Here is a 26,341-nt window from a genome sequence, read left to right on the forward strand (position 1 = left end):
TTTTTTTTATTATATAACTGAAATAGCTTGTGAAGTACAGACGTAGTGCCAAGGAAGCTAAATTACTCTTTCATATTGAGATGCAAACTGACCTCCCAACCCTTCTTAGTGTGCTGCAAATCAGTACTGGAAGCGGTCGTTAAATTTTGTTTCTTGAGTGCTGGAGCCCTAACCGTTATTTCTGTACCCCCTGTATGACCACAGAGCCCAAGAGCTCAGGGCATCCATCCAGCTTCCAGCTCTCTCCTGCCCTCAGCAGAGCTCTGTAGCCCTTGGTGCAGGCAGCGAGTCAGTAACGTGCCAGACAAGGCCAGCGTACGGCTCATTCAATCTGAAATCTTGCACCATCTGCAGTTACTCAGCTTCGACTCGGTTCTTCAACTTGGTTGTAGCTGCAGCATTCTGATTAAATTACTAAACCAGTGTTCTTTCTGAACAAAAAAATGGCACTGAAACAAAGCCTTCAGTTTAGCAAAAGGAATTTTGCTTTTTATTATAACTTTCCTTTGAATACAGTGTCATTTGTGCTTCTGATCTCTGACCAGACATTTTTAAAAAAAGAACAATAAAACCACACCTCATAGTCCTCATGTAAACTCCTGGCCTACAATAACTGCAGCTTAATGATGTGATGGAGAAGGCAGGTAAGATGGCATTTTACTTAAGAATTATTTCCACAGGAAATGATTTGATTTACATTTTTCAAGAAATTAATTCATTCACCAACTGGTAACAAAGGCTACATTTAATTAAAACTAGCCACACAGGTATTTCCGTTCTATTGCACGTTTAGAGTAGATTCAAGTCCATCACAAAAAGGTTCTTGCAGCCCAAGAGGATGGATGAGTTTAAGGTGATCATAAATGCACGTAAGACGTTTGCAGCGACGGGATAAAAATGAATCCTGAAAAAACTGAGATATACTGAAATGAGACAAATGGCTTCAACTAGAGAACCACTGCGAGAAATCCTGACCGCAGGAAGTGCGCTAGAGGCCATTCCATTGAGCTGCTGACCGACCCGAAGCTGCAGTTAGGGCTTCTGCGCGGGAGGCTGTGTGTAGTCTTTGGAGCCTGCCGGGGGTGGCGGGGGCCCTGCGGGGTAGTCTCTGGGTCCCGCTGGAGGCAAGTCTCTGTTCCGAGAAGGTGCGTAGTCCCTGGAGGCAGGCGGGGGTAGCGGCGGGCCCGGCGGGTAAGCGCGGGGGCCGGGAGGACCTGGAGGCCGGAAATGAGGGGGCCCGCGTCTGTAGCTTCTGGGATCCGGAAGGGGCGGCAGTGGGCCAGGAGGCAGATCTCTCATTCCTAAGGGGGGGCCTGGTAAGAAATCTCTTGCAGCCGGTGGTGGTAAGGGAGCACCACAAACTGGAAGGAAAGGAGAACGAGGGAGTTAAATTTTACTTCATCCTCAACTGTGAAATTCCTGACTCGTTCTTCATTTCTTAATTTGTTGGAGCAGCTCTGGGGTAGGTCGCTGCCACATGCAAGACTTCAGCGGTCATTCGTTCTACTCTAGTGCCTTTTGGCTGCTTTTTGTTTTAGACTAATCAAGGAAGAGCACCTTGCCACTACACGGACTTGGGGGGGAAAAAACCCACTCATCCAAACATGCAGAGCAAGACAGCTAAACCTCGTGAAGAACGGGCAGCTGTTGCTAGCAGATGGCAGATTCCCAATTCTACAGTATGCTTGTGAGCAGCTCAGTGGGAAACGTTCCGTTTGAGCACAAGGCAATGCAACTGTACCTAGGGGCACAGGGAGAGGTCGAGGCCCGTAGTGTCCAGGAAAAGGAGCTGGTGGTGGACCATAGTTAACCGGCGGTGGAGGCGGAGGTCCCATCACTGGAGAGGTCATGACAGGTGTCCCAGGGAAAGAAGGTGGGCCTTTGGGGCCAACGGTAACCTGTGTGAGATGAGGTTAATATTCCAGCATGTTAGTCACTGCATTGGAGAAATACTGACACCGCTGAACACTGCGACCACTCACCACAGGCCAAGAGGTGGAGGGGGGAGAAAAAACCCAAGACATCCCAAAACTCATTAACCAAGTAGAAAATAAGGAGATATGCTGAGTCATCATCCCTTTAGCCAGAACACTGCGTGCACTACCTAGGAGTGAATAGTTTGTGCATCTTCTCAGATGATAAATTTTTCAAGTACAGCTTTAGCTTAAGAGATTGATGTCTCTCTTCTGAAGCATCCTCAAGTGGATAGCCCTTTGGTGAAGGGCCTGGCACCCTAAGTTACATGTGGAATTGCACTTAAATACCACAGGTAAGTCTGCTTATGATTACTGTAATCACTCCGAAGTTAAGTGTTTCCCTGCAGCCCTTAAAAGAAAGGTCTAATGTAATTAATTCCATAAGAAAAAAAAGAGCACATAGCAGCTGTTCATCATTAGAGAAACCTTTTGAGACAGAAGTATCAGCCTTCAGTTAGTTTTGCAGAGCGTTTTGTTACAGAGCAGTTCAGAACACCACGCCTGTTATTCTTCTCCATGAAAGCAGTACAACACCATGTTCAGCCTCTGAATACTCACTGTAGCTGGTTCAATAGATGAAGGTGAATCAGTAGTTACACAGGGGGCTTCAGGCTCTTTGGGAGAGAGCTGCTTTTTTTGGGGAAAGGGGCAGACATCAAATAAGGTAGTGACAGGATATAGACAAGACAGAACATGAAACAGTTAAAGAAGCAGCAGGAAGTACAGTGAATCGTATATTAGAAGTGTTTCCCGAAGGTTGTTTCTTTTTCAGCTTACCGCCCTATCCTTTGCTGTGGCAGGGGAGGAGGTTCTTGGCCCACTGCTGATCAGGGATGCTACAGCAGGCCCAAGATCTGTAGAGAGAGCCACAAAGGCAGCTCTTAGTCATGCTTTGGGAAAAGGAATGTGGTTCTTCAGGTTCCATTCCTGAAGTGAAAGATTAAGTGACTGCATGGTGCAATTGGTGGCAGGACACGTAACTTACCAGGAACAGACATCCTTCCAGGGAGCTCTGGTGGCCTTCGTGGAGCAGGGGGGCCGTCTACCACCGTACCTTAAGAGAAACAACACCAGAGATTCTCATCAACACCGGCCCGAGGTACTTTAAAGTACATCCATTTATGTATTAATACAGCAGATATCAATACTTACTCAAGCCCTAGAATCAAAATCAGACCTTAGCATTCTTGAGTTTGCAGCACGGAAGGTACACATGACAGAAAGGAACCCTCTGCTTACCGAATTCACCTCTTGAGCCTTCCCTCTGAGGAGCAGAAAGGGGCCTACTAGGAACTTCCATCATCTGTGTGGGTGACGGATTGCCTCCGCTCACAGGTGATGGACCAAAAGAACCATCTCTACTTAAGGGCACTACACCAAGAAAGAAAAATAAATAGAATCCATGTGATTTACTTCTCTATTCTTAAAAACAAAACAAAACACTATGTTACATTGTAAACTGATTTTAAGAGCACAGTTTTGGGAGAAACGAGTACGTACCTCGTCGTGGTGGGACTTGGCGATCAGGTCTGCCTGGAGTTGGCTTTACAATGAGTGGTCTTTGAAGCATGATGTTTTTTTGGTTCACTTCTATTAATCTAAATTTAACAAATAAAGTTTTTTAACTTGATATAGATGAGAATTATTTTATATGTTATATATCATACGTGAGTTATATTTGTTATCAAGTAACAGTATCACAGAAACGACAGTGTAAGATGTTTGAACTTTTACCTAAAAGTCTTATTTTAACCATCAAAACAAGTTAATGCTGAAAGTTATAATTCATATATGCACTGCACGTTGTACAGAAACAAGCTGACCGAGCACCTTGTAGAATTTAAGCTCCTCCTCTCCTAAGAAACCGCATGACCCTGGAGCAATAAAACCAACTTGTACTGTACTTACTTCTGTCTCAGGTTGGCTGCTTCTCTTTTCTCTTCAGCCAGAGCTCTCTCAGCAGAGCGGGCAATAAGCTGTCAGGGGAAATGTTGCCAACTGCATTAACTGCACCAGCCCGAAGCCAAATACAAACTGTTTGCATCAAGAAGGGAAGAACGCTCTTACCCAGTTGTCGTGCGCTTTTTTCTCATGAGCAGCGATCTTGAGAAGAAAAGTAGTATATTAGTTCTTTTCTTCCAACAACTTGATTTCCAAGAACTCATTACAGAGCACTGGAATGATGCAGTAAGCGGTGACAGAACCAGCAGGCAGCTAATTTACCTGGTTTTTATAAGATCTCTCTGTTTTCTGCAATTCCTCCTCCATATCTTGAATCCTCTGCCTGTATAAAAAGAAAAGAAGGGGGAAAGAGAGAGGTTAAATGAGTTTTCTTCGATAGCTGAAATAAAGAAAAACAACAGCCTTCAGAAACCAAAGTTACTTGTAAACTTTCACTTCCTCAATAGCCAGCACGGCTTTTTCATCTGCAGCAGACAGCTTCTGCTCCTTCTCCTGGCGCTCATACTCTTCTTGAGTTAGTTTTCTACATAGGGGAACACAAAAACAAACAAAAAAACCAAAGTATTTCACCATCCTACATCTGTTATGTGGTAATTTTTCACACCTTTTTCAATCTTATAGTTCACAAGTGGTTTCTGAAGTTTCTCTGCAAGTACTGAGGAGGCTCCTAATGTATTCCTGTCTTACAAGAGCTATCCCCCAAAACTGAAGCCACTGAACTACTCTCACTCTTCTTATACCATTTAGCTGAAAACGTCCCTGAATCTTACCTAATATTTTCCCCACTAAACTGAGGTTGTATTACAGACATCTCAGTAAGCAAATAAAGGAACACATGAATGATGAATGAATACAGATACACAAGTCATTCTTCAGTGCTAGTGATTCATTCACCTCAGCTATCGCCATGAACTCAAACTGAATTTAGTTATCTTGTGGAAGAGTAATTAAAGCCTTACTTCTGGAGTGCCATTTCTTTCTGCTGGTAAAGTTCCCCAAGAATCTCCACTTTCTGCTGTAGTGTTTTACATTCATTTTCCAGTCGAGCTTTGGCTGACTGCAGCGAACAGGAGTCGTGTTCTAATTTTTTTATTTGCTCTGTTGGAGAAAAGGTAAGTGAGGAAACAACTGGAACCGTTACGCAACTTAAGTGTTATGTTTCTTTATAAATCACAAACAGCATTTCATTCTAAGCAATTCTTTTACTAAGTCTACCCACCCTCCAGCTCTTGTCTTGCCGCTACTTCATCATTCAGCTTGGACTGCAGAGAATTTCTGTCTTCTTCAACTAAGGATAACATAGTTTTTACCTGAAAAAAAATCAGCAGAAAGTTTACAATCTCAGGCATAGCAGTAATGTGACTGCATTTACTCATCATCTTGTGTAGCATACCCTGGAGGCATCCATCATCTGCTTAATCTGAGTCTTCATCTTCTCATTATCTAGAAGAGAAAAATACATTTGTTTTCCACGTTTCTTAACCCCAATTCCCTGGACTCTACAGCTGTTAAAAATAGCATTCCCCACCTTTCAATGTGGGTTAGGTCCAAAGGAAAAAAGGCAGGGAGTTGTGTATGAAATGGAACAAAACACAGCAGTAATTCACTGCCCAGCACAACAGCACTACTCCAAAAAGCATTCGAGAAGATTGCTCCTCGCATATTTTCCTTCAAGCCACCACGATAATATGGATGTGAGTACAGTGTCTGTTATTGGACGCAGTTTATGAAAATCAAGATGTGAGAATTTTCAGCCCAATTACACTGTATGATTAGAAAAACTCAGGGGGCTGGAGGCTGGCGGAAGGGAATCAGAGACATAACAAAAGTGCCCCAGAATCACAGACATAGTGAATGCGTCCAACATCAAGATAAACTTCCTAAATAGTTTTGCCAACTTCTGTTTCAGTCTTTCAGATTAAAAGATGTCATTACCTAAATCTATCCTGAGGTAGCCAGGATTCTTGATTAAAAACTTGTATTAAACGTAAATGAGCACAGCAACAGGACAGAGATTCTCAGCTTTCAGAACGGTCTTAATCGCTAGCTTCTATACCGTTAAGTTTTAAAACAGTCACTACACCTACAACACACCTAAACAGTCATCTAAAAATGATTATGGGCCTCTTAAGCATTTCTCCATTCAGTCAGGAGATACACGGTGTTGTCTGAAGATTAACTCTTGCAGCACAAGCAGCTACACACGTTATTCTCCCTGTTCCCCATGAGATGTACAAATCACCCGATATGCTTTAGCCACTGTGTGTATCAGCCAGCAGGTGAGACCACTGTACCTGGCAACTCTCCATTGGCCAGATCATCTCTTGTGCTCCATTCGTGCCCTTCACCATCCTTCTTGGCCTCAGATGCCGAATCTGTGTCAAGCTGCTTCAGCTGCATAATGCAGTTAGTTAAAACCTAGTACAAAAATCAAAGGATCACTGAAGAATTGCTCTGCGTTTCGTAAAGTATTCTAAAGTATTTTACAACGTGTAACATTTAACGCTTGTTACAAAGAACCTACTTCAATTTCGTTCTCCTTGTAGGCAAGTGCTTCTTCTATGTCCTTCTGAGACTTCCGATACAGTTTGATCTGCTCAGTGAGCTCAGTGTGCCTCTCACTCCAGCCTTCAGCTTCTTTTAGCAGCTGTATGAAACACCAAGACAAGACAATTTGTTTATTTTTGCAATGTGTAACAGAAGTCTGTTTTACTACCACCTCTGGCAATAACTGATCGTCACAGGTCGTAGATGAAGTGCCAACGTGACACTTACGACACACATCACTAGTCTACTGGTAGAACTGGATGCTTGGAATCTTTCTGCAAGTCATTATTATTCGGGGATTTTCCAAATTTGACATTTTCTCGTCTAATATTCCAACATCAGAAACAAACTACTCCCACATGTCAAAATACCAGGAGTTAAGTGCAGCTCAGAGATAACCACACCACATTTCTTAAAACAGCATTTATATCACATGTGGAGAAAGAAAACAGCTATTTTCAATCATCCACAGAAGTACTGTCAGGACATTTCAGGGCTAAAGGGGCTTTTAACTTCGCTTTAGAATTGATTTTTGGCAACTCTTTACTACAGCATTCTTCAGCCCTGATCCCACGTAGCCATTTCTTGATCACACAGTGTCCACCACATCAGTACACATTTCTGTGAAGTTACTGACAAAAACCAAACGAACAGAACCGGCAAAGCCTGCCTAATGGAGACGTGTGGCTTGCTTGCACAAACAGCCTGTGGTGCTTAAGGGGGTTAAATTTAATCTTAATCAGAAACGTGAGATTCTGGTAGGTTAAGAAAATGAAGATACTGTGAAGATATACTCAAGAAAACCAAGAACAAAGTGCCAGTATTTAACTCAAAAGAGAAACAATGTCACCTCGCCTGGGCAGAACTTACTTGCTCTTTGCTCTTTTTCAGCCTAGCGTTCTCTTCTTGCACATGCTGAAGCTCTGCTTTCACCTTTTCTTCACTTAGTTTAGATTCATTAAGGGCTATCTGCACCTACATATGAAACAAAAAGGAACAAAAAGAGACATAAAACCCAAACTGTAATGGAGTAAGAGCTACGTATTATCTGCTAACAGAAAAGGAAAAGGCATGCGTGCACAAACAACTGAAATCTGCCAAGCTAGCATTTTCTATCAGATTCTAGGTATGAGTTTTCCTGGCACAGAACTGACACCTGTGACTGCTGAAAGGATATAGATAATGCTTTACCTCTGACAGCTCTGCAGAATGCATGCTGAAAGCCTCTTCAAGTTTCTCCAAGGACTTCTGGGTTTCAGAGAGCTAAGTAAGAAAAAGATGAACGGTGAGCATGTACTGATCTGGTAGGTACCTTAGCCTGAGTTTGTTACTATTGTAATCTACACGTTTTGGAAGGATAAGAGGAAATTCAGAACACCAACACATTTCCATTCAGAGCAGCCATTAGACTAGAAGCAACACAGTGCTGCCTTATCAGTGAAGCAAGGAACAGAAATACGCTGCACATCAGAATCAGCTTTCCCCTTTGACTCAGCCTGTGCACAGCAGGGAAAGCTTCCTTTAGACCTACACAGCCTAGAACGGAAGTACCACGTGTTGCCGTCATTAGCAACAACCTTTGATCAAAACACCAAAGAACTTGTTGGAACGTACTTTGTTTTGGGTTGTTTTTTTTTTTTTTTGAAGTACCACCTCTGGATGCAAATTAGGGGCAGCTTAGATTCTCACATTCATTAGAGAACTAGATGTTTCCTCTAAGCACAAGAAAATCTCTCTTACCAACCTAAAACCTTCAGCCCATATTGTTATGGAACTTCCTGGCTTTGGCTCAAAATCCAAATGTGTGTGAAACTACAGAGGTTTCTAAAAATCTTGTAAGACAAAAGTAGTCAAGAGAACCTCCCCCTTGAACGTGGAATGAACCCAGACTTTAAGTTCAGGTCTTTCTGAGGTGGTTCATCTCATTTTCTCTACCTCTATCTGTTAACCAACAGACTGTGAGCAGTTTGTAGGGCACAGTTAAGATAAGGACAATGCAAGACATAGGTGTGACTGCTCTTACTTTCTTCTGTTTCTTCGCATTCTGTTTTCTCTCTGTGTCAAGCATTGTGCACAGACTTTTTATTTTGTCATCTAGCTGATGATTCGTTTCTTCTAGCCCTTTGACAGTGTCCTGCAAAAAAAAGTGTATAAGATCAACTAAAGCAGGTTATTAACATTTTTGGGTTTAGTACAAAAACAATTAACTTCTCCTTACCTTAAGCCCCGCAATTTCATCTGAGAGAATGTTTTTTTGCTCTTGGGCCACTTTCATCGATTCCTTTGCTTGCTTTATCTAAGCATGAAAACAACCAACAGAATTGAAGACATTTTCAACATAACATTCAATAAGAATGGAAAATAAAAATATATTAGCTATTGCACTGACTGTGCCATTAAACCAGTAATGAAATCAGCAAGCAAGGGACAAGAACCTAGAACAATACCTTTTCATCACATTCTGAAAACTTGTCTAACATTTCTGTTTTTTCTCGTAGAAGGTTTTGAATCTTCTCAGCCAGTTGCTTTTCAGTCACTAGGAAGAAAAAAGAAAGCTTACAGTAACTGTACTTCACATACTGGAAAAAAAAAAAAGATAAGAGCTATCACTTTAGGGAACATTTTCAAGAAAGGACTACAGCACAGACCAGGACAGTTGTCCACTTTCTGCCAATCAGCCCATTCTGCACTTCCAACTTTCATTTAAAGTTAGGACTGAAAACAAGACAGTAAAGCTTACTGAACACTGATGCAAAACATATAACTCTTTCATCTGCTTCGTGGGAGCTGGTCACAGACAGCACAGCGGAGCAGAATGAGGTGCTGGCTATACACAGAGGAGGTACGTTCTAAAGAAGAAGTGATAGTCAGAATGCTGGAGAAGTCTCAGACTGCTGCTTTGATACTCAAGGAGATGCGACTGCCTTCCCTAAACAACAGCCTCTTTCTGTAATATTGAAACCGAGCGTTTGGTCAGCAAAAATAACGGGATGAAAGCTCTTAAAGAGCTTCAGTAAGCTCAAGGAGCCGTATGGTTTTCTAATAGACACTATTTCTGGACATCAAAAATGGCTGTGATCAAGCAGCAGTTGTTTAGGCATGCATTTGGTTTCTCTCCAGCCAACCTTCAGGATACATTCTACATCACTGCAATAAAATAAATGAAGTGCAATAAATTAAAGAAACGTCCAATTAGCATTACTTCATTTGAACACCCCAAGCTCCACAGCAAATCCCACAGCACGAATAACAAGCAGCACCGGTTGTTCCGACCACATCCTACACAGTGTGATGGCAACGGCTGCTCCTCCCTCCCCTCCTCTCCCACACGGGGCTCCCGGCAGAGAGAATCCTCAGCCCTTCTGCTTACAGGAGAGGAGGGCCAACAAGGGGCTGCTGAGGTACAAAATACTTCTCAGCACTCTAAGTGCAGGAATGACCAATTAAATTCATCTTCCAGTTTCACTGCTGTGTCAAATAACAGGTTACAGTTGGAGTCCTGAAGATAAAATCTCTCTCTTAATGCATTTTTTGTCACTGCTAACGTTCTTCTATTTTATATAAAGATTTTTAGTAACATCACGCTTGAAAAACATCTATTTGCTCTTAGCTTTAGTAGCTACTATATAGTATCATATAAGAAAAAATCTTCTGAGAAAAAAAAAAAAGAGGGTTAGATTTTTGTTCTCCATTCTTTCAGAGAAGGGTGCTACGTAATTTCTGCACCAGCAATACACCAGTGTTTTCTCCTCTCCAACTTCTGTTTTTCAGCACGGAAGTCTCCTTACAGATCTAAGACAGACTTTTTCATCTCACTAACCTGCGTGAACCGTATGAAAGAAAACTGCAGTATAACTGAAATGAAACTACAGAGGAACGACAAGTAAGTAGTACGGTTTGTGGTGAGGAAACAGGCAGAGTTAGTGTGAAGACAGGTCTTTCATATTTTCATTTTGTATTCAAATACAAATTGCAGCAATTGCCCTACTTTAAATTATTTTTCCATTCAATACACTTCAGTTTTACGTGCTTCAAGCTACACGCATATTTAGATCTGCATTTAGGAGGTCCCTTTGCAATCGCACAGCAGCGAGTTTGGGCTCCTTGCAACCCTAAATGGCAATGGAAGCACCAAGGAAAAGAAAGTTCACTGCAAGTCAGAAAACCAAACATCCTTCCCCACTGCCATCACACCAGTTAACCCAGGGATCACATTTAGGTTGAACGACACTGAGCTTCTCCTTGCCCGTTCTGTAATCCACAGATGTGGGTCACATTGTATCTCTTAACTGAAAGCGTATTCAAAATCCTCAGATGCAGGTAAGTATCATCTCCCAGCCCAGCTGACACCATAACCCTGAACTCAGTGCTCTCCTTGAAAGGAACTGAAGATTAACACTGGGTCCTCTGAAACAGCCTTCCAAACTTTTATGTGCCTAAGTATCAAGCACACCAAAAAGCATAGAGAAACTTACCTTGATATATTCTACTCTTTACCTATAGAAGAAAAAAAATAGCCATAAGTAAAATGTGAAAGACACTAATATTTCCTATGGAAGCAAGTTACCACGTATATACAGATTAAAGCAGCACATGGAAAGTACATCTGTCCCTGCCAACTGGAGTTGAATAACGCTACAAACAAGCTTAAGCTGTTTTCTAATAAAAGCTTCTAGGCTAATGACCTGTCCAAGAGCCTAAGCAAGTATCTGTTTACTCAGACACTAAAAGGATAACAGTAAGTGACCACATCCCACAAGGAATAAAGAAAATTAAACTGCTTTGCAAAGAACAATCATGAATTTGCTAACAAAAAAAGCGTGCATCTCACTTTGATTTTGTTTTAAAGCAATGTATGTCTTCATGACAATTGCTTGCTTCAAAACACCATTACAGAAATTCAGAAGCTCTCTTCTTTATGCTGTTAAATAGCAACAGTATTTTGCAGTTAAAGACTGATCTAGTGTATTAAATATCAGAATTCAAGCAATAAGGAAAAAAAACTACCAGTGCTGTTTCAGATAATATTTGGTTTTAATTTATTTTTGTCGAGCAAAGATGAAGTATTTCACAGATCTCCAGTGCACATCACTGAAACGGACAGCTATAAAATACACTGTCCTAAGCGATCTTCACCTACCCATTCAAAGGAGACACACTGGTACACTTGAGAGCTACTGATGGTATTTTTCTTGCACAGAAGGTTATCCATGAAAGAGTGGTGGAAAGCAAAGTGCAGAGCAGAGCATGAGAGGGGCTCTGCAGTGAAAATTACAATCAGGTTTTTCAGTTTCTAAGAGTGGTACAAGTGGGCAATACGAAGGGGGATTAACTGCTTGTTTTGGAGACCGCCAGCAACAGGCTCAAGCACATGGAAACTGTCTCACACCAAAGCTACACTGACCCTTTCTTTCCTCAGCCTTTTAGGTTACACCACACTCCACTATTTTGATCTGGAAATCACCACTTACAAGGAAATCTTCCATTAATAGCATAAAAGGAACACTTTCTTAGTTAAAAAAAAAACCTACAAATTAACAATGAAGCCTGGCATTTAGCTGATACTAATGCTCTAGATGGAAAAAGTGAAAATGCAGACGACTACCTTTTGCTTTGACATCCCTAATGCTGAAACGGTTTGGTCATATAAACAACATTCACTGAAGGATGAGCAGGCTCATGAGCACAAGGTATACTCACTGAAAGGCAGGTTCTCCAGAAAACTATAGCAAGAGTGGCCATCCCCACTAAGGCAGTGACAATGACAGGCTCCCACGGAAGGCCGTGGAAATCAGGCCCAGGACGAATATCCTCAGGCAGGGTGGCAGCCAACTGAAAGCCAACAACACAGACAGCGGTGAATACGTTTCTGTTAAGCGCTCAGGTAAAGTAAGCAGCAAAGCAAGGCCTGACAGGTAAAGCAAGCGGTCTGACAAATGTTTTTATGCCTCTCGCAGAGCCAGAGAAACACCTAGAGCCTTCCCGCAATTCTTCTGTATGAAACCGAAAATTGAAAAGGAAGAAAACCACACGGCGGCTCGGCGCTTGTGTTTCTACTCAGAAGTGTGAGTGTTTAAAAGACACCTGACAATCCCCATCTGCTAGCAAAGATCACACGTCCGCACACACATTTTGTTTCAAAGTGCTAGCTGTCATCTGATCCCTTTCCACACACAGCTGCAAGGATAGAAAAACACGGACAAAACCCAACTTTGCAGCCGGACGTCTGTAACAAAGCTGCGCCAACAACCGTTTACTGACGCTCACCCTTGTCACAGGGTCATATGCCATCTATCTCGTGATACCTCTCTCTAGAGGCCACGGAGCAAGAGGTGCCACCAGCCGGCACAGCTCACAGCGCAGAGCCGCGCTGTCCGCGCACCGCAGCTGACAGAAGATCGAGGCAGCCCCGAGGCCTACGGCCAGCGCCCTGCCCCAGCTGTCAGGTGCCACGAGCAGCCCCCCGCCGCGCTGCGGGATCCCCCCTCGGAGCCGCCTGGCCCTGAGGGGAAAGAGGAGGGGGGTGGGGGTAAGCTGAGGCGCTGAGCGCCGCCTGCCGCAGCCGCCCACCCGCTAACGGCCAACCGCCCAACCGCCTGCCGGCCCGCGCGGCGCGCGCTCCCACCTGCAGCAGCCGTTGGGCCGGGGGCTCAGCGCCGCCCGCCGGCTCCATGGCGGCGCGAGCCAGCTCGCAGGCACACGTCAGCCCGGCGCTGCCCCCCGCCCCGCGCTACGTCATCGCCGCGCGCCGCCGGCGGCCCGCCACTCACCTGGCGCAGCAAGCGGCGCAGCGCCCCGCTCAGGGCTCCCCCTGAGACGCCGCCTCCTGGCGGCACGGCGCCGGGGTCTGGAGGGAGTGACGGCGAGACACCTGGAACGTGGTCTAAAATACAACAGAACGACTGAGCGCTTAACCCCACCAGCCATTTAAGCATCATTAGGGACCTTTACAGTCAGGTTTCCCTCAGAAGCTGCTCCGTTGCGGGGGTGGTGCAGTACCTCAAGAGGTACAAAGGCTAAGCAAGGTGTGCCTGCATTTTATCTAAGGGCTCGGCAAAACCTCAAAGTGTAATCAGAGGTGAATGCAGAACAGCAAAGCTGAGCTTAGCACAGAGAGCAGCCCACATCAAAGCAGAGCTAGAGAAAGTGGCAGCAGCAGGATCTCTCCTTGGCACAGTGACCACACATACACTCCAGAAGGAGAAGGACCGATTTCTCCCCCATGGCAGAACCGAGTCAAATCTTTCTCCTGCTCCAACAAAATCTTAGCCAGAAATTACTGGGCTGCTTGGATGAAGCTAGAGTCCCCCTGTATAGTGTTTCTGGAAGGCGAATAGCCCAGAGTCACGGGTTTAAAAGAACTAGACAAAAAATCGTGATTCTGTAGTCTAATGGCTGGATCACCAACCCCCTTTGCATGTGAAGAAAACCCGTGCTGCCAGTTATCACTGCTCTCTTATCTGCTGCCACCCTGACACAGCCCACCAGCCCCAGCACTGAGCTTGGATTATGGTGCTCACAAGAGAACATTACTTTTCTTGTTTCTATACTGCAAAAATAAAGTAGAAAAATCTCTACCAAGACAAGCGGCAGTTACACCATACTACCACTAGAGGGGCTGTAACTGATCAGTAAAAACCATCAGAATTACAGCAACGCACCATGAAAATGTTAGTGAAAACCCCTGGAACTTCCCTAAAAGAACAATTCAGCCATACTCCTCTTTAAGTGCAAAATAACAAAACAACCAAATTCCAGACAGTTACCTGGAGTGGTATCTTCCTTGGCACTCTCTCCTGAATCAGTTGCCCCAAAGGAATCAGCCAGCGGCAATCCTCTTTCACTGTTGTACCCTTCTTCAGCTTCTCTATTATCCAAGAAGGTGGCTTCCTCATCCTCAGGCGGAATATTAACATTTGTCTCCTCCTCCTCCTCAATAGGAAGAAATGGCCTCTTGTCTTCAAGCTGCTGAAGTTTCTGATTGCTCTCATCAATGCCATTTAGGTTTCTGAAAGGAGCTGTGTCATACTCAGCTTCTTTTGCAGCCCCTGTGACAGAAAGGCAAGAATTTAAGCATTGAAGTGATGCGTAGTTCTTGCTAGCAGCTGTCTCCAGTGAAACACTGCATTTGACAAAGTTTTCTTGATACTTTTTGACACTCCAACTTGAACCAATATGTGAGCTTCAGTGGCATCTAATTAAATGTCTCTATGGAATTTATGCAGAGTATCAACCTCTGACCACACGGTGAGATATTTTTATTGTTTTTGATGGGACTTTATCAGAAATCACATACTGGTTATTTCTTACTGTGAAAGGAGTCTTGCTTAGAGTGCATCTTAGCACCTTACACATTAATTAGAAAATAGCAAGATTGTAACAGACTCAAGGACTGGTTCTAACTCCACCAAAAAGATCAGTTTATTCAGTATTTATGCTTACACACTTACACACTCCTTATTATGAACGTGGACAAAAACAAGACAATAGGGACACCTGAGATTTTAGGCACATAGATTTAGTGCCTGAAATTTGCATTAGTCACTGCATATCCCATAATTAGGTGCTAGCTAATTCTGAAAAAAAGACCACTCTAAGCATCCTAGCAAATTCAGCACATTAGCGCATGTGAATCCATACTTTTTGCAAGGGGAGCTGAATGTCTCCTCCTAGCCATATTCACCCTCTGATCCCCCTTTCTTACACAGAAGCTGGCCCGTAAGAATGGGCACACCAAACACACTGTTTTCTCTCAGGACTTCCTACCCAGAACAACAGCAAAAATACACATTCAAAATAAAACAACCACCAACAGATTCTACAAGGCCTCTTCCAATTCTGCTCCCTCACCCCCTTAAAGCTTTTCTAGCATACATAGCGTTGTTTGGGATAGGGTTTTACTTCCACTTCATCCATTTAAACACCAACCCAGTTAATAATGATTTATTGTGGGTTTTGTTTGGTCTGCATATGCAGAACAGAAAGCTCTCAAACTCTCCAAAGAACAGCCACCATACATGCATTCTGATATCCTACCTTGAGCATGTAGCTGATCTTCCTCCTGTTCTAGAACAGATGCAAGTGGGACGCTCTCACTAGCAGATGAATATTTACTTCTTAAAGAGTATATTAATTCTTGAATATCATCCATCAGTGCACTTTCTTCATCATACAAATCCATTTCTTTTACCACCTCCTCTTGATTTTCTTCCACCCTGGAATCCAGGACCTTTCCTACAACATCCATAATGCTTGAGTCTGAAGACTTAAGTATCTGGTCCAAAGCTTTTTCTATATCTTCATTGTTCTGGCTTGCCTTCCGAGCAAGCTCCATCTCTATCTTCATGTCATGAAACATGGCTTCAATCCTAATCACATTTTGGAGCCCAAGGTACTTTTGTAGGCGTATCACACGCTTTTCATCAAGGAAATCTCTTGTTATTGTGAGTCGCTTCACAGACTCACTGTAGTCTGTTACAGTGTCATTTGTGGCTGCTGACATGTCAGCAGGGCTGGAGAAATGTGCAGAATGCAGATGGGTGTTTCTCGTATCCTCTGAATTTTGCATCTCTGTTGAGTCTCTCTGTGAAATGCCCTCTGGGAGATGATCTTTCCTTTGGTTAAAGTCATTGCTGTCCTCTCTGTCAGGAGATTTCAAGTTATATTCTTCCACAGCTGGTGGTTCCTCAACTTCAGAAGACTCTTTGTCATCTTCCATGACATGTTCAATCTCATCTAATTTTGAATCTTCACTCACTGGTTCGTCAACCTCTTTGTTTCCAGTCTCCTGTGCATCCTGCACCCTGCTTATTTTTTTAGCCTCCTCAGAAAATGAGTTTGTCTCCTCTCCTGTTTCATAAGTAGGATTTGCAGTTCCTGAAACAGCTTCACTCAGTACTTCTAATTCAGGGTTTGTACTTTTAATTGTCTGAGCATTACCCTGTACATTTGCAAGCCTTGCTTGCAACAGCTTTGCGCTTGCAGCGTTCTCATCTTCCAGTAGTTCTTCCTCTTGCTTCAAGTCAGGGTCTCCTTCAGCATCTGGCTCTTCAGACTGCAATTCCAGTCTTAGGGTCTTTTCTCTAGCTGAATTTGTGCCAAGATTTCTGCCTGAGTCTTCATTATCAGTATGAACAGTTCCTTGCTGAGTAGAATTCTCTGCATTAGTATTCGGTGCAGTGCTTTTTGACTTTTCTTCAGGGGAACTTTTCTCAATACTTTCTTCAAATATTGTCATCTTGCCAAGATTTCTTGAAAGCTCTTCTTTCACATCTGCCTCTGAATACTCAGTCTCATTTTCCCATGGCCTAGGTTGTTCAGCAGCTCCTCTATGGCTTGGGTCTCCCTCGTTTGCAGGGGTTTCTTTCAAGTTTCCCCTCTTTATTTCTGGTTCTTTCTTAACAGATATGGGCTTTTGATTTTCATGATCAGCCTCCCCTGTTTGTTCCAAATCTTCTTCGTGTCTTAGGATTTCTCTTTCCAAAGCAGGCATTCCTTCCTCCAGTTTGTCTTTTAGAAGGTCAGTATCTCCTGCATCACTCTGAGATGCATTTTGTACATCTTCCACTGGTTTTGCTGGAACATCACCAGAAGGCTCATACTTAGCTTTTCCTTTCTCCTTCATTTTCTCCCATAACTTTCTGTGCTTTAAATTACTTTCTGAGCTCTCTTTCAAGGTGTCATCCTCAAACTTTTCCTTTTCTTTCTCCATTTCAGCAAGTGGCACTCCTCCTGGACTTTTGTTCATATCACCACCAGGTGGACTTAAGGCATCTTGCTTACTTTCAACAAATGATTTGAACTTCAGATCATCTCCTGGACCAGGCAAAACACGAGGATCAGGCACAGTTGTACTCTTCAGCTCTTTAGTATGCAACACTGTTTCATCAGTCATGAGCTGCTCTTCAAACTGTTCCGTTTTGTTTGTTTTTTCTTTTGAATCTGGATCACCTGCATCTACAGATTCCCTTCCAATGAGTTCTTCGGAGAGATCATCAAGTTGAGTTGCTGCGGGTGCTTCCCTCTTGCTAACTGGCATCACTTCATCCCGCTTCTCCTTTGTTTCTTCAGATTCAAACATGTCCGTAGTTACACTATCACCAGACTTCTTGTTCTCACTGAAGGCATCCTTAGTAATTAATGCATCTGAATCACGTTCTTCCTCATTGTCTCTTTGGTTGTATAGCTCTGTAGCACCATTTACATATTCATCAAGTTTATGATTTTTTGACTCAAAGCCATTGCTTTCATCAGCTTCTGAGTCCACTAGGGATATACTTTCTTCTTCTGTCATAAATGACAGCAAAGGAATTTCTTCAGACTGATCTACAAAGTCTGACTCCTCCTCCGCATCATAAGCATTAATGTGCAAATCTTCATTAAAATCATTGTCCATTGATGTAACGAGGCGAGTCACTTCATCATCTGATACAACAGCATCAGCAGTTGAGCCAAATTTTGTTTTCAAGTTCACAGAGAGCTCTCTGTTTAAAAGCATATAGGCATCAACTTCTTCACTCTCTTTGTCAAGTTGACTGGTTTCACCCTGAGGAATACTAGAGTTTTTGGTATTTTCACTTTCTAGCCCTTTTAGATTCTCATGTAACATTCCTTGTAAGTGCTCATGTGCAATTTGTTCTCTCTGAGAGATTTCTTCATGACTACTAACACTGGGGTTTATCCCAGTATTTTCAGTTCTTTCTGTAAGAGAACTGTCTACCACCTCTGTCATGGAAAGGGCTTCCTCATCCTCCTTTGTAGTTCGTTTGAGATTGTCTGTCTTCAAAGCATCAACTGTATCAACCTTTCCCTCCTCTTCATCCCTTTTAGTTCTTTCAGCTGGTTTTGTCCCTGGATCACTTGATTCAGTGTCCCTTTCATTTGCTATCGTCTCTTCCGATGGCTTCAAAAGCTCATCCACGTTATAATTATCAAAATCATCTCTTCCGTCTTGAAAGCAAACAAAGTCTGTTTCCTGAAACAAAAAATAGTATGTAGTCATCATTTCTTATTTATTTTACATTTTACAATGATGAGACCCAACCCTCTTGTTCAGCTACAGAAATACTGAGATGCAGCAGTAATGTTATTAATCATACAGAATTCTTAACCAAAACTCCCTTTCAAATCAATGGAACTTTTGCTAAAGGACTCATAAAAACTTCAATAAAAAGTTAACGGTTTAATCTCTCCGAAGACCATCTAGAAAAGGACAAAAGAGAAGCCAGCAATGGACATGACAGTATTTTAATCATCACATACATCCTAAATTAAGAACAATTCTATTGATGAATGCTACTAAGGAGAAGAAAGCAAATGTCACTGTCCTAACGTTTTAATAAACCTGGTTTCTTCTCAACTGATCAAGTCCTCCAAGCAGGAGCTGCCTGTCACACAGCTTCTAAAAAAAAAAAATAAACTGTAGCACAAGCCACTGAATACAATTTTATCAGGTTCTGAAGCTGCATCTGTACAGTTCTGGAGTTACTAGCTACTACTGCATGAGCCATTTACATAAGCTTTGAAGGATCAATTCTAACATCAAAAGACTAATAGTATAGCAGGTTTTGCTTGTTTCTGATAGCACTTTCAAACTTCTGCAATTGGGAAAATAAACGATTCTGAATACAAACCAAACAACTTATGCGTGAGCCAGCTAGCAGCATTTCTAGGACTCAATCAAAATACATTTTATTTTTAAAAAAATCATCATTATTCAACAAGTGAAGCATCAAAACCCAGAATTTGGGCTGATGATTGCACATGCATATCTATACAGACATTTCACCTCCCAACGCATACATGAACATACGTAGTTAGCTGCTTACCGAAAAAAGAGTAACTGAGGATTGCTGACCCTCCCCATTCTCCTTCTCAGTGATTCTATTGAACGCTGACGTAGGAAACAGTAAGAAGCCCCATTAAAATAACAAAAATAACATATAAGACTTACCTCTGTTGGTAACTCTAGCTCCTCATTGGTATAATTATGATTTATTTCAAGTAAATCCTTTGGAAAATATCCAAAATCACTTCCAATCTGCCAGAAAACAAAAGCAAGCAAACAAAAAGTGGTAAAAAAAAACTCCTGAAACCAAGTGACTGCGTTAAAATCCTAATTACAGATACCAGCAACAAAGCACGCCACTCATTCTCAAGTATTTCTAGATGAAGCTTAAAACAGTGAATAGAAGAAAAATATTAGCAATACTTCGTTTATACAACAATTTCCATTGATTTTATACTTACGTTTCACCATAGTTTTATGAAATTGTTAAGTTTTATGATTTGTGTTTTAAAGACTGATATATAGAATTAGCAGACTTGGGAGTGAAACCCAAGTACTCTGGCTCACACGTGCTTTAAGTGCTATCATATGCTCTCTCATCAGTGCCATACTTGCAACAGGTATTTTCTCAGTTATAAACAGAAGAGTACCTTTGTGCATGAACGTAAACCTTATTAGTCAAAATTTCATGTCTGTAAATATGTTCACGTTGTAGCTCAAGGCAAAAAGTGGATGCTGGGAAAGCTCAAAATTGCCTCTGAGCTAATGTAATCTATTTTAAAACCTGTATGGAAAATATGCCCCCCTCTGCAATGTAACTGTTGATCTGCACTGACCAACGTGAGCAACAACTAGTTACAGATGGCTGCTTTAAAGAGAGGCAACACGCTATGCCAATGCAAACAGTGGAAGACATGAACCTCTCTTATCATTAACTGGATAAGATCTATACAGTACTGCTCACTTGAGAGCTCTGACAACAGCTGTCAAGAAGCCAACACTGAAAGCACACTATTGCTACACAGATTAGATAATTTGGGCAATTAGAGCCCAGTGGACACACCCAGGAAGGTACACGGTTCTTAGAGGACCAAAAATCTGGAAGAAAGAAGTGTTGGTCGTTTCTTGTTTTAATTTGTTGTAGGAAGAAGATGACAATTACCAATTTTCATGACGTTTCTTTGGGAAGAGCAGTCAGTTAAAGATCAAATTAAAAAGGAAAAAAAAAAAAGGAAATCAATCATGTTAAAATAGTTAGGAATATACAGACAAGTATTGCTACACTGATATTACTGAAACAGGCTAAACTGGGCTGAAATTTTAGGAATCTACAGTGGCATAGAGAAGAGGAAAAACTGTATTCGGTAGATAATACTTACAAACGTTCTTTTAAACTATGCAAGTAAGGTAAGTACTGGTACATAGTAGGATTTCCTTTGATAACTATTTCCCACTCAAAACCTCCCATCCATAGTTAAGACCTCTAAGTTAGAGACAGGGAAAAAAATAAATCTATTACATCCCCAAATACACACACTGATTTTGTGAACACACTGCAGAGACAACTAATTATGCTCTTACGGAAAAGATGCGGGCTTTTGTCCTTGTGCTGCATAGCACAGTTTTATTCTAAATTGACATATTTATCTCCATGAACTTGTATTTCAGTTTTAAATGATCTTTCTTGAAAACAAAAGCTTCAAAGTAGCCTTCTTACAGAAGAATCTCAGTGACTACCATTATAATTAGGCATCATAATTTGAAACTCATTTGGTGTAATCCTAGCTGACCATACAGCTCCTCTGCAGTGACCCAGTTTGCCATTTATGTGGTTTATGAACCATACAGGATCCGCATGCCCAAAATTTTATCTGCTCCTCTCCCTACAAGTCCAGTCTTGTAAAGGAAAATAATGCTCCATTGTGCAAGAGAAGGAAACATTCCTCATTCTATACAGAATGAGGCATTATGAATGCCAAGTAAAGAAGGGAGACGGACCCTTCAGACCACTTCAAAAGACGGTTTCACTCCCTTCCCAGATAAAATGCCCTGGGGAGACAAAACCAAGCAGCAGCGTGTACAGCATCTGTCCCCTCCAATGCTCACATGCGACACCAGCTGCAGCAGCCTCAGCAAATACTGCTGACCAAAAAGCCAGCCCCTTACACCACTTACCTCCACGAGAGAACAGTCAGTTGGGAAGACCGGATGTTCAAACGTTTTTAAATCTTAAAACCCTAAAGCACTGTCATCACAAGTACTCAAAACTGCCAAAAGAAGGGAGTTGATTTGGTCTGCCCATTCTGAAAGCTGGCAACGCTAAGAAAACAAACAGATGATGGGAATGAATTCCCTGATCCTCTGGGTCCTCCAGACACATGTCTTCCTGGCTCATCTGAAATTTAAATTTACCCCACCTTTCTTCCATTCTACTACCCTACACACGAGACAGGGGCGGAGCGTGATCCACAGCTAAGTCTACTTCTTGTAATATTAGGCCAGAAATAATTTTCTCAACATTGAATCAATGCAAAAAAATCTCAGCCATAAGATGAAGTAGCCTTTTGCAGCAAGAACTTAAAGTGTATTTGCTGTGATGTCTTGCTAAAAAGGATCAGTTTTAACTTGAATTACCTGCATAGTTTTGGAGCTCTGGACCCTGCTAAAGATGAGGGCAGAGTGCACAGGAGAAAAACCTACACTGCAAAACATGACACTGTAAACAGTGGGAGGTGAACTCTAAAGAGGATAGGTGTAGAGTAGGATAGAGTAGTGCCAGATGTGCTCCACCTTCTGGTTTGGGGAAAAGCTCATGTATTTTCTTAGAACTGAGGTATTCACGAAATTCATAATATCAAATACAAAATCACAAATAAATAACGTTTGTGGAATATTGCCCTAGCATTTGCCTTTGCTGTACTAATGCCAAAAACGGCCTGCCATGTCACATGCAGAATATGTATCACAGTTGAGTTCCAGAAATTTTTCAGATGCAAAATGCTGAGCTCAATGGAGATTCTGCAAGTAATAAAGTATACAAGGCTGGGATCATAAAATAAAGGCTCTATTTTGTTACAATACAGCATGTTTGCCAGCACAGGGCAAAAATCAACAATAGCTTGGAAAGGGTGGAATGAATTTTATAAGCGAAGGCAAATAAAGCCCAAACCCAACTGATACAGATTGTTCACCTTTAGTGAATCCAGTCTTAAGGGATCGTCTCCCTTCAGGTCAGAAATACTGCTGTAATTCTCATGGCTCCTCAAAAATCAGCTCCAGGCCTGTATTTCTAACTTGTCTGAAACAAATCCCAGCTTGCAGTAATCCAAACTTCCCACACACACATTCTCCTAACCTCTGCCCCTATCTGAAGGTCAGAAAGTGAGAGCCGCCCCTTGAATTCGTAGTTTCTACTAAACTCTAATAAATAATTTCCTTCAAAACTCCAGCGAATGGAAGAAGTCAGTAGGGTAAACACATGCGATCAAATGACACAAGGTCATGCGACAAGATACTAAACAGGCTGTGGCAGGAGGAATTTGTTTGAACACGGAGCCCGTTAGGTAGCTTCATTTTAATTAGCTAGCAAGAGCCTCCCCCTAGCTCCAAAGCCACACACAATAAGCACGGCTGGTCGCCGTAAATCAAGCTGCCAAATCTGGCATAAGAAGTCACGGTGCATGAGAGAGACCACAGCACAACCTCCAAGTGCACGACTGCGGGGTCAGCAGCAGGGTCAGATGTGCCAGTCCCCCACTGAATGTGCATGGGAAGGCACCTCTGGTCCCTCTGCAGCTTTTGCAAACTAATTGCACTATTACCAGTTGAGCATAAGCAGGCGGTACAACCAGATAAATGAGAAAAAGAAACTGAATTAGCCCGTGATCATTATAAGAAACACAGAAAAACATATAACACAATTAAAAATGACAGTAAACAATTGGAGTTTCACCATTCTTCTAGACTGCCAACTTCAGCTTTTACTTGTTAAAACTCAGAGCAAAAACCCTTTTAACTTGGAGACACACCTAACTGCTGCATGAGCTTCCAGTGGGTGAGTAGGGTTGAACCGCACATTAATGCAGCAATTACCTTAAAGCTGCTGTTTGATCTTACAGTCTGCACTACACCTTGTCAGTAGGAGATGCACAATTGGCCCATGTTACTACTCCTCATCTCAAGAACTGGCAGCCCTGGAAACTTGCACCATCTAATTAACCAGATTATTTATGGCACAGTACACATCAGAAGGGAATTACCAGCACGATACAATTATGAATTCTTCTTTAACTCTGTGCTGCAGCTTTCTGTTCTCTTCTGTATTGTTCTAATTGGATTCAGCTCCTGCTGAGAGCGTGGCTGTCCACACCCAGCCCAAGCAGGCCAGAGAAAGCCATACATCCTGCTCAACACCAAACCACCCGTCCCTCAGTACACAGCCAGGTGTGGCTTCCACCAGTCTGTGCCACAGTGACAGGCAATTGCCTTCCCCCGGCAGCAGAGCAGAGCAAGGAATGAGGTTGAAATAAGCACTTCAGGCACAAGAAGAAGGTGTGGGGGGAAGCAGGGGGAGGGGGCAACAGGGAGGTGGACTAAACAATCTCCCAGATTTTCAGTGGCAGCCCACAAGCACAGCTCTTCCTCTAGGGTATCTCAGCTCCGCTTCTATCAGGCAAATAACACGCATATCATAAAATCCCAGAGGAGTCTTTTTGTTGCTGGTGTTTTATTTATTTTTTTAACATAACTCTAAGCTCACACCTAGAGAAGGGCTTGCTGCAGGAATGCTCCTTTCCCATTACCGCTATCTCCTCAGATTTCTCAAAGAAAAGGACGACTCAGATACGGTCACTACTCTGCAGGCCGCTGCAATGAGTTACTAAAGCTGAATGACAAAGACAGACCTTTTAAAATCCAATTTACCTTAACTCTTTTTAGTTTTATTACTTTTTTTCCCTTCCATCCTGCATGCAGCTTAGATTAAAAAAGACAAGATGGCAGTTGAATATTAAGGAGAGAAATGTAATTAAGACACATCTAAAGAACAATCTTTAGCAAGATCATACCGAAGGCAGAATGACACCACCTCATGGGTAAACACAAGTGCAGGTTTAAGTCTCACTAGACGGGACGGGAAGTCCAGCTTCTAGATAGCTCATGAGCCACCAGTTCCAGTGCAGCAATGCAAGTCCTTCAACACAAAGGAAGCTTTCTAAAAGAAACAGTTTTTAATCCCATGTTAGCATGCCTCAAGTTTGATGCAAATGCATCCCGTTTCACATCGGCCTTGAGACAAATGGCATTAATCACACCATGTTTCCAGGTGAAAAACTCTGGAATTCCCTTGTACAAAGCAAAACAAACAAAACATAATGACAGGAAAATGCCAAGAAAAACAAGGAGAACAAGCGCTTTGCAGTACTTACACTTCCAGCCCAAAGCTCAGTTGACATTCCTATTAGTTTGTAATACACGTATACTGTTTCTCCTTTCTTAAAATTTACAAAACGACAGTCCGGACCTTGAAAATCCTTCATTGCTTTCCCTCGGCACATTAGCTCTGTATAGAGAAAATAAAAAGAGTATTACTTAAAATAGTAACAATAAAAAGACAGTTTTATGACAGGTGTCCTTCCTAACTGGCAGAAAATAAGATCTCGCTGCACTCACAGGGGTGAATCTCGGGTCGAGAGATGAAGACATAACAGAAAATATAAGATGGGAGATAAAATGTAAGCTCACCGATGGAGCGCTTGATAAAGCACTTAAGAATTACGTCTTAGAAATGCACTACAAGGCTAATTATTAATATTAAATAAGACGGGCTGAAACTTGTCTCGTAGCGAATCAGCCTCACGTTATCCAAAGCACAAAAGAGAGCACAGAAGAAAAGGATCCGGTGGGCTCTGAAACTTGCTGCGAAGGATGCGCTCGGCCAGCGCTGACGCCCGCGGCGCGGTGCAGAACGCGTCCCAGTCCGACCGGCTCTGCCCCCTCCGCACGCCAACCCTCGGCCCCACGCGGGCTGGGAGAACGGAGAGCCGCCCCGCCGGAACTCGACATTGGCACGCATTGCCCTAACGGCATCCAGCCCGCACCCCTTGTGGGCGACCAGGCCCGCACCGCGGGGCTCTCCCAAAAGCAGCGACCACCCCGGGGGCGCGTTTTTCTGCCCGGAGCGGCGGAAAAGAAGGGCCCCCCGCCGCCCGCACCGTACGGCGCGGCACTCACTGCTGCACTCGGGGTCGGCGCAGCGCTTGCGCTCGGAGAAGCGGCGGCTCAGCTCGGGCCCGGCGGCGCAGAGCGGGCCCGGCGGCGGCAGGAGCAGCAGCACGGCCAGGAGCAGCCGGGGGTCCGGCGGCGCCGCTGCGGCCATGTTGGCGGGCGCCGGCGGCAGGGAGGGAGCAGACACGTCAGCAGCGCCGGCGGGAGGGCGAGGTGGCGGGGGAGGGCCCTGCCGCGGGTGGAGGCAGCGGGCGGACCCTCCCTCCCTCCGTCTGCGCCAGTTTAGGATTTTAATCGCATTGTGAAAAGCCATGAAGGCAGAAACAAATAATCTTACTTAGTGCCGGAACGTACAGCTCTGTCAAACTTATCTGGGACATCTCGCCCTTCCTTACAGTCTGGCCCAGCCTGAGAATAAGGAAAACATGCACACACTACAGAAATGCAACAATTTAAAAAGAGAATGCCCGCAGGTATTCTCTCAGGCCTAGCACAGACAGTATCATGGATGGAGCATGCAGTACCGCTGATGGCCTCCCCGGGATTTAGTTGACTTTCTCTGTATTTCATACCCTCTAAAAAGACACTGTACCTATTAGCTGATATTGTCTGCTGAAAACTCTAAGAAAGCCTAATTTGTATGCTACAGATGTCAGCTGTATCACAGTTTACAACCAGTTTGAGTTGTCAGCTGCTCTGCTTCTGAGAAATATCTCAAAAGAAGGTGTAACTACTAATGTAACCTTAAAAACACACAGAAATTGTACCAAACAATAACAGCACACAAACATGGCAAATTTAGAAGACTGTAAAGCACCACTGTGTATAGAAGTAAGTATATTCA

The 26,341-nt window shown here is 43.1% G+C and overlaps 1 protein-coding gene across 2 annotated transcripts; it reads right to left on the reverse strand.

The window, feature by feature from the left end:
* Positions 463–25,687, reverse strand: MIA3 (MIA family member 3, ER export factor). 2 transcript variants are annotated; one of them, XM_021391705.1, is made up of 29 exons: positions 25,504–25,687; positions 24,699–24,832; positions 19,438–19,524; positions 15,522–18,459; positions 14,252–14,533; positions 13,256–13,368; positions 12,186–12,317; positions 10,961–10,982; positions 8,933–9,021; positions 8,704–8,781; positions 8,509–8,619; positions 7,677–7,748; positions 7,356–7,460; positions 6,463–6,585; positions 6,233–6,356; positions 5,332–5,381; positions 5,158–5,248; positions 4,898–5,036; positions 4,360–4,461; positions 4,200–4,260; positions 4,044–4,079; positions 3,885–3,952; positions 3,477–3,574; positions 3,216–3,347; positions 2,962–3,030; positions 2,754–2,830; positions 2,535–2,603; positions 1,742–1,898; positions 463–1,361 (listed from the first exon to the last, which is right to left on the reverse strand). In XM_021391705.1, exons 1-29 carry the CDS (start codon positions 25,646–25,648, stop codon positions 1,033–1,035), a joined length of 6,033 nt encoding a protein of 2,010 aa, XP_021247380.1. In that variant the 5' UTR covers positions 25,649–25,687; the 3' UTR covers positions 463–1,032. The 2 variants fall into 2 exon arrangements, with proteins under 2 accessions (XP_021247380.1, XP_021247381.1); XM_021391706.1 differs by lacking the exon at positions 2,535–2,603 and having other exon boundaries at positions 1,033–1,361.

Source organism: Numida meleagris, chromosome 3, assembly GCF_002078875.1.
Source record: "Numida meleagris isolate 19003 breed g44 Domestic line chromosome 3, NumMel1.0, whole genome shotgun sequence".
Taxonomy (NCBI): domain Eukaryota; kingdom Metazoa; phylum Chordata; class Aves; order Galliformes; family Numididae; genus Numida; species Numida meleagris.

Excerpts from the sequence above, each read along its gene's own strand:
- MIA3 (XM_021391705.1), bottom strand. The coding sequence starts at position 25,648 with ATGGCCGCAGCGGCGCCGCCGGACCCCCGGCTGCTCCTGGCCGTGCTG. Across the intron at positions 7,461-7,676 it reads ATTCTGCAGAGCTGTCAGAG|GTGCAGATAGCCCTTAATGA; the intron begins GTAAAGCATTAT and ends TTTCATATGTAG. Across the intron at positions 5,249-5,331 it reads AGATGATGGATGCCTCCAGG|GTAAAAACTATGTTATCCTT; the intron begins GTATGCTACACA and ends ATTTTTTTTCAG.